The 7,969-nt window shown below is 34.5% G+C and overlaps 1 protein-coding gene across 2 annotated transcripts in view; it reads right to left on the bottom strand.

The window, feature by feature from the left end:
* Positions 1-1,466, bottom strand: part of LOC108739369 (inactive dipeptidyl peptidase 10) — a 78,222-nt gene extending 76,756 nt beyond the window's left edge. For both annotated transcript variants that reach the window (XM_018473250.1, XM_018473249.1), the window contains exon 1: positions 1,349-1,466. In XM_018473250.1, the coding sequence (XP_018328752.1) occupies positions 1,349-1,375 (27 nt within the window). In that variant the 5' untranslated portion in view covers positions 1,376-1,466. The remainder of the gene's footprint in view (positions 1-1,348) is intronic.
* Between the last annotated feature and the right edge of the window lie 6,503 nt (positions 1,467-7,969).

Here is a 7,969-nt window from a genome sequence, read left to right on the forward strand (position 1 = left end):
AAATAGGCGAGATAGGTTGGTAGGACACCTTCTCAGGCATGAAGGTCTAGTCAGAGACATATTAGAGGCAGAAACAGGAGTTAGGAGGGGTAGAAGTAGACCTAGATTAGATTACTCTTCGCAAATAGTTAAGGATGTGGGCTGTTCTAGTTTTAGGGAAATGCGAAGTTTAGCTCAGGATAGGAAAGAGTGGAGGTACGTTTCCAACCAGTCTTAAGATGATGATGATGGTGTTTAAAATTGTTGAAGAGCGTAAAGAGAGGATTTCTTCGAACTTCGTTCTTGTACCTATCCTTAGTTTTGTTTACATTGTGGAAACCTGTTATCCACAGATTCTTTTTTTTTTGTACATACTTATACATTTTCTATAAAACATCTGAGCAATCATTTCCTACAATTTTCTAAGAAATAACCTGTTAAATTTTATGAAAACAAACATTCTCATTCTGAATCAAAACTTTTAACTTATTTTCAACTGTATCATTCCATTTCCGAATTTCGTTCTATTTTTTAGTTATTAATCGTTAAATTTGCTTTGGCATTGGATATACTGCAAATACCTGCAAATAGGTCAATCCGGACAATATTATAATAAAGTTTAAGCCGTTTCATAGTAAATCACACATAACGTCGCCCCTTCATTTTATGAAGTTTGAAACAAGTTTGGGGCGGTGGAGTATAGCTGCCGCATAGCTGCAAAACTACTGGAAAATTAGGTACCTATTTATGTATTTTTGCGACCTCATTGAAATTTATTTATGTATTTTTATGTACATGGTAACCTTCTCAGTACTGTTAAATATACGTCTATTAGGTATCATAATTACTGTACCAGCAATTAGAATCTTACAGCAACTATTACTGCGCACACGCAATGGTGATTATTACGTTCATTCAGATGAACGTGATCATTTTCACCATTAGCCACCGAGTTCTAATAATTTTCCAATCTATTACGAAATGGCAGAGCGACCTCATCATCATCATAAGGTCGTCAGACGAGACCATCATGTCTGAGAAGGTATACTACCAACCTATCTCGCCTATTTGTTCCCTTATTATTTCTAATACTTCTTCATTTCTAACCTTTTCGAAAAAAAAATTAACCACTGTCAACACTGATTGAAGATGTTGTCGATCTTGGTAGGTAAATAAATTTAGAAGGATAGTGATGACTTTCAAGAAAGGTTGTATTCTCACAATCAGGAGCCGACAACTGATAAGCTCATAGAAACGCATGAACTAGAGGAAGAATAACATTAAAGATTACTCTTTCGTTCCACCGCATGAAAGCCATTCTTGCAGTTAATAGTCAGAAATTTCATTAGTAGGAGAGTCAAAAACTCACCTCGTCGTCAAAATGGTCGTGCTCCATAATGAAGGATATTTATCGCTATCAATGCCTTTTATGAGTCTGTTGTAGACCGCGCACTTTGACTATCCATTATCAATAACATCTCTGGACGATAGACTTCTGAAACAACAGAAAAGCTATGGTTAAATATTTATATATTTTTTTAGTACATTCATAGGTTACTAAACTATAAGAATTCTTCAGGAACAATTAGATTCAGNATATAGTTTCTTTGGAATATTTCTTCCGTATTTTAAGCGCCTCACAGATAGTCACAAGATGACGTCTCGTCTTACGAAATCGTTACACATGTAGAATTTATTTTCATAAAACTAGAACTATAAAAAAGAACTCTTCCAACTTTACGACAAATATTTTTAGCTACTGGACTTGTTCTAAAAAAATTCCAGAATGTAGGATCTAGACTCTGGTCTTGTTTGTTAACCTGTTAATAATTACATTTATTTCCACTAGCCTAGTAGTTTAAAAGAATGCCGTATCATGTGTCATTATCCATAAAATTAGTGAACAGAGTAAAATCGACAGAATTTAAAAATCTAGAGGTCAAATTTGATTCGCCTTGCTAACGGCATTGTTATTAACAGCAACAGTATCGATCAAGCAAATAAAATGATACTGCAGTGGATACAATAGTGTCCCATAAAAATGGATATGTTTTATGTATCTACTTAACATTCCCTTTTGTTATTTCTATTTTATGATGAATCATATGATCGTAATGTAATTTCATTTCTAATGTAACTTATTTTAAACACTGAAAAATTAATAATAAGATAATACTTAGCGGTTACTCTAGAATGTCTAATTCAAAGAAATTTTCTGTGTTTACGTTTTTTGAAAAGCACATGATTTATAACGATTTCCTTCATCTTCCTTATAAGCAGTAAGTGGGACGTTAGACTTATAACGCCCCTCTTGTGTCGGGCGTTAAAAATTATATTTTATAGTAAAACTTTGGTAACTGTTCGTCAGTGTCAATGTCACAGTTGAGTATTTCAGCAAGTAATATGAAGTTCAGTTGTACAAAATGGTCACTCTAATCTATTTCAAATTCATTTTAATTAATATTTTTATTCGCATTTTAAACGAGACTCCATGGGGAAATTTTAATGTTTAGATACTAGGGCTAAGTAAACTATCACATGAGAAGCTTCTGCTTATACCTTCTCTGTGTATGTAAAAGGTAATGTCACTGTACAGGTGGATCGATACATACATGCGCAAGACAATGCGTGCGTACGTGGATTGGTTGTACATTGCACAACTTGCAAGCCGTTGATATGGTTTGTAATCCATTAGTACAATAAACATCACCCAGTAAACTATCAATAGAGTATATTTTTTATGGCGGACGTTTTTGCGCGATATTTAATACTTTTGTAAACCACCCCTAAGAAAAAAAGGTAACACACGTTGCCAATGTTAAAGTTACTTAATACAAAAGAATTCTATTGTCTTTTGTATAACCTAATCTAAAATATAAGTAAATAAGAATGGATATGTTTAAGCATATAGTCATTGAACAGCGAGGCTAAGCGGCCACTGTGGAAGCACAAGATTTATAAATCTGCTTGAGTATCACTAAAGAGCTTTGGATGTAATTGTTGGAAATTTGGAAGATCATCTAGCAGAAGTTGCAGTTGAACAAAGGAAAACTCGCAAAGAGCACATTGGTTTTTATAGAAAATTGAACAGTTATGTCCTACAATAGCGAATGCAGTAAGTGGTAGAGTTTATTAGAAAAAGACAGTCCATGATGCTGTAATACTCTAAAATTACCAGAAAATCATCGGTAAAAGGGAAAAGTTCATACGGACTATTAATAAGTAAGAAAAGCAGAATTAAAGATTTAGTAATCGTTGGATCTGCCTGTTATGTTCACATTCCGAATAAAACAAGAAAGAAAATGGACAAGAAAGCAGAAAAAGAATATCTCGTAGAATATGATGAAGATGAAAGAATAAAATAAAGTCACAAGATTTTATTACGAGGATGCAGTTTCAGGAAAAACCTTATGAGAGTGAAAAGCGCGTCAAGTTGCAATTTCAAGTTCGAGAATCTGAAAAACCTTGAAAAAAAGAAACTTCAGAAAAAATCTTATCAATTAAGTCTGAAGAAAGTGACGAAGAATCTGAAGTAAATAAAGAGAATGAACATAGCTTTACAGATGGTCTTAATGAAGAAGATATTCGAAAATAAGAAGTGAAAGTAGTCAAAGAAATACTTATAAAGAGTTCAACTTCCAAGTCGATGTTTAAGAGATGGAAAAACACTAATACAACTAGCGCGCTTAAAAGATTTTATTTTGGCAACAGAAGAAATAATCTGTACAAAGTCTTCTCCTTAAATATATACAGAAGCAATGAAAAGTAAGGATAGTGCTGAATGGACGAAAGCTATGGACAGCGAAATTAACTCTTTAATACAAAACCAGACATGGTGGAAAGCTGATACCATATAAGTGGGTTTTCCGAATTAAAAGTAATCTTGATGGAAGTGTAGAAAAATATAAAGCAAGACTAGTAGCGAAAGGGTTTAGTCAACGTCAAGTAATCGATTATAGTGAAAAATTCAATCCAATAGGGCACAATTCATTCAATTTGACGTATTCACCACGAGTTTATATGAAGAGCTGGAAGAGACAATTTATATAAAACAGCCTGATGGTTTTAATGAACAACAAACAACTAGAGTTTGTAAATTAAAAAAAAAAACTTAACTGAATTAAAACAAGCTCTTAGGAGATGGAACAAATGTTCTGAAAATGTTTTGGTTGACTTGCAATTTTGTCCAAGTAAGGACGATCCTTGTCTATTCATTCAAGAGACTAATGGTTGAAAACTTTTGCTATTCTTATATGTAGACGATGGAGATTGTATGATCGGCTCTACAACATTTTATTAATGAACTCAAGAATGCGTTTAAAATTACTTTACAGTCAGCAAAATTTTTTTAGAACCAGCGATTAAAATGCTTCCAAATAGAAGTGTTAAAATTAGTCAGACTGCCTATTCAAGAAAAGTTTTGGAAAAGCTTAAACCAATTGCAAACCAATCTTAATACCTATGTTGAAAAGTCGAGAAACAGTTTCAGCAGGAAATGATATCGACTATAAAAACTCAAGCATTTCCTTACAAAGAAGTAGTTGGCGCACTCAAGTAGGTCATGATTGGAACAAGACCAAATTTGACCTATGAAGTTGATTTCATCTCAAGATCACTAGAGAACTCCTCCTCAGAAAACATAGCTAAAGCAAAAAGAAGAACATCGGTATTTACCTGGAACAGTAAATCTGGATAGTCTTTTCATCGAATTGCAAGAATGGTATATTATAATTCTACAATGACGCTGATGGAGGCTGTATGAAGACTCGTTATAATCTATACTAGTGAAGCTATCAGCTGGTTCAGTAAAATGAAAACAGAAATCTATAAATACTAAGCCAGGTCAAATGCAACCGATCAAGCTATGGAATATGAAAAAGAAGAAGTACGAGGAATCTTGCAACTTGAAGAAAGGGAAAGTAGCAGAGAAGAATTGTTCACGATAATGAGCGTCAACGGAATTTTGAAGTGGAAGTGGCGCAATGATGACTATGATATCAATGAGTCAATCAAAACAACTTATTCTAGGTGACGAGATACATTCAACGAATTTATGTTTGGACTTATTCACTGTTTTATTTTAATGCAAAAACCTTCAGGATCCTGTCCTCAGATAACTTCTGCACTTCACTAGATTTAATATGATTATGTTTTACTCCGAAAACAAACATATCTTGATACCATCAATGTGATTTTAATGTTGGAAAATTGACTTTTCTCTGGACATATGTTTGCATATGGTAACATAAATTGAAGTCATACACAAACACAGTTGACAAAACCAATTAGACATATGGATACTTAATGGAGTTAAATTTGAAATCAGTGGATGATCTGAGCACAATACCTAATGTTTCTAACCTAATAAGTTTTATTTAATATATTCAGTATGACTTTTAAATGATAAAGAGTATGAATAGGTTACACCCAGGTCATTAATCTCATTCACTTTATGAAGAGAATTAGATTCTCTTCTATAATCGAACGCACAAGCCTACTGTGAAGTACAGAACGATATAATACAAGTTGTATTATAATTGATTTGAAAGTTGTTTCTGTTCGATCAATCAACTATAGCATCCAAATGCAATGAATTTTATAGACACCAGACAGCGATTCTCCATTATCAAAGAAATTAACATCATCGACGTATATCGAAGATGGTCCCAACAAATGTTGTCAGTATTTATTTAAATGTTTCCAATTTACAATTTTGTCTCGGTTTTAGCATTTATCTCGGAAAACAAGGTTGTCAGTATTATTTTAAATAGTGTTAAACATTCTAATTTGCATCTTTGTCTTGTTATTAGCATTTATTAGGAAAAATATCAGAGTATAAAAAAATGAATTGTAAGAGGGTCGGCTAGCTTACTCCGACTATTCTGGATTTTCTCAGACGCTTGCTACCCCCTCTGTGGTAAGCACTCAGACTGAAGAGCATGGCTTGCACAAAAATTTTGATAATTTATTAGTATTTAAAGAAAAAATAGAAAAATTAGTTAAGTTCTGAACCTTAATAACATATTAGTTGATTGAGTGAGGTAAAGTGGTCTATGCAAAACTACTTTTCAGAATATTGTAAATTGCAATTGTGTAAAAACTATAAGTCCAACAGAATACTTTTTAACTCACTTATTGTATACAATGGTCACTAATCTTTTCCGAAAGGGAACGGTTTTTTTCTTCAATCCAATAATTGTTTATGTTATTAAAGCTTCCCTGTGTTTTGACTTCATTATCCTCATATAAGATTAAGGGGCACTTTCCCACTTGTATTTGAAAAGGCACATCTCAAGAGAATAATTACAAACAAATATATTCTCCTTGGTGTTTAGAAACTTGAACCTTGACGAAACTCTGGTACAAAACTAGAGTGGGTGGATCGGCTTGCAACTTTCGATGATTTAGGGAGCCGGACCATAGGTTCAACCATAATGGAGGGGTTCTTAAAGAGAAACCAGACTAAGACAAGTCCCTGAAAGAGGGCAGCAGCTCTTTCTGTACTCAGGGTGGCAGAGATCACGAGGATCGGTATGGCACTCTGATGCACAATACTGCGATGTTGAAGGCAACGGGAAACCACCACATTATGATCCCGAGTAAAACGTTCAACTACTGAAATTAAATGATGGCGTCCTCTGGGGTAAAGCACTCCGGACGTAAACTAGTCCCCCATTCGGATGTCCGGGCGGGGACTACCTCGGGGGATGTCATCAATAAGTGCAATAGGGATAGGTGCAATGTTTCACGAGTCGGAGCGTGGAATGTTAGGTCAATGAGGCAGGTAGGGAAATTAGAAAATTTAAAAATAGAGATGGATAGATTAGAATTAGATATAGTAGGTATAAGTGAAGTCCGTTGGCCCGAAGCTGGAGACTTCTGGAGTGGGGACTTTAGAGTAATACATACAGGATCTGTAGAAGGTAATTCAGGTGTAGGAATTGTAATGCGTAGGAAAGTAGGGCAGAGTGTAGAAAGTTATTTACAAAAAAGCGATAGGATAGTTATGGTTAAATTAAACTCAAAGCCGGTAAGAACGGTATTAGTGCAGGTCTACATGCCTACATCATCTTACAGTGATGAAGACGTAGAAGCAGTTTATGCAGATATAGAAGACGTGTTAAGTTTAGTGAAAGGACAGGACAACCTAATAGTTTTAGGAGATTTCAACGCAGTAATAGGTGAAGGTAAAGTGGGTGCAATAGCAGGTTCTTTTGGATTAGGCAATAGAAATGATAGGGGAGATAGGCTGATAGAATTTTGCGATAAACATAACTTAACCGTCGCGAATACTTTATTCAACCATCACGTTAGGAGGCGCTATACGTGGAAGATGCCAGGTGATTTAGGGAGATATCAGTTAGATTACATACTTGTTAGGCAAAGATTTAAAAATCAAGTGAAGGACTGTAGGAGTTATCCAGGAGCAGATATAGATAGCGATCATAATTTAGTAGTTATGAAGACCAATCTTAAATTCAAAATTCTGAAAAAGAGGGCAGGTAGGAGACGTCTCGACTTAGAAAAGCTAAAATGTAACGAAGCGCGTGATAGGCTAGGTAAAATGACAGACAAAATACTAATGGCGGCTGGAGAAACGAATGACGAGGACATAGAGACTGAAACTGCATTAAAACGTGTCTAAAGTCAGCAGCTACAGAGGTATTAGGTCTTAAACAAAACGAAAGTAGGAAACCCTGGATAACAAATGAATAAAGTGGGAAATAAATAGGAAGTGTAGGGCAGCTAAGGAACAGTGGATTGATAGGATGTGTAAAGAAGTAGAAGAAAAGTTCGAAGTAGGTAAAACCGATGTTGCTTATAATATAATTAAAAGGAATTTTAGAGATGTAGGATACAGTAGTAATAATATAAGAAACGAGGCAGGGATCATGTTGATAGAAAATGAGGAAAAAGCAGATAGGTGGAAAGAATATTTAGAGAACCTTTACACAGGCCCTGAGTTAGGAGATATATTAGAGAAGGAAGA

Source organism: Agrilus planipennis, unplaced genomic scaffold (genome assembly GCF_000699045.2).
Source record: "Agrilus planipennis isolate EAB-ADULT unplaced genomic scaffold, Apla_2.0 scaffold171, whole genome shotgun sequence".
NCBI classification, from domain to species: domain Eukaryota; kingdom Metazoa; phylum Arthropoda; class Insecta; order Coleoptera; family Buprestidae; genus Agrilus; species Agrilus planipennis.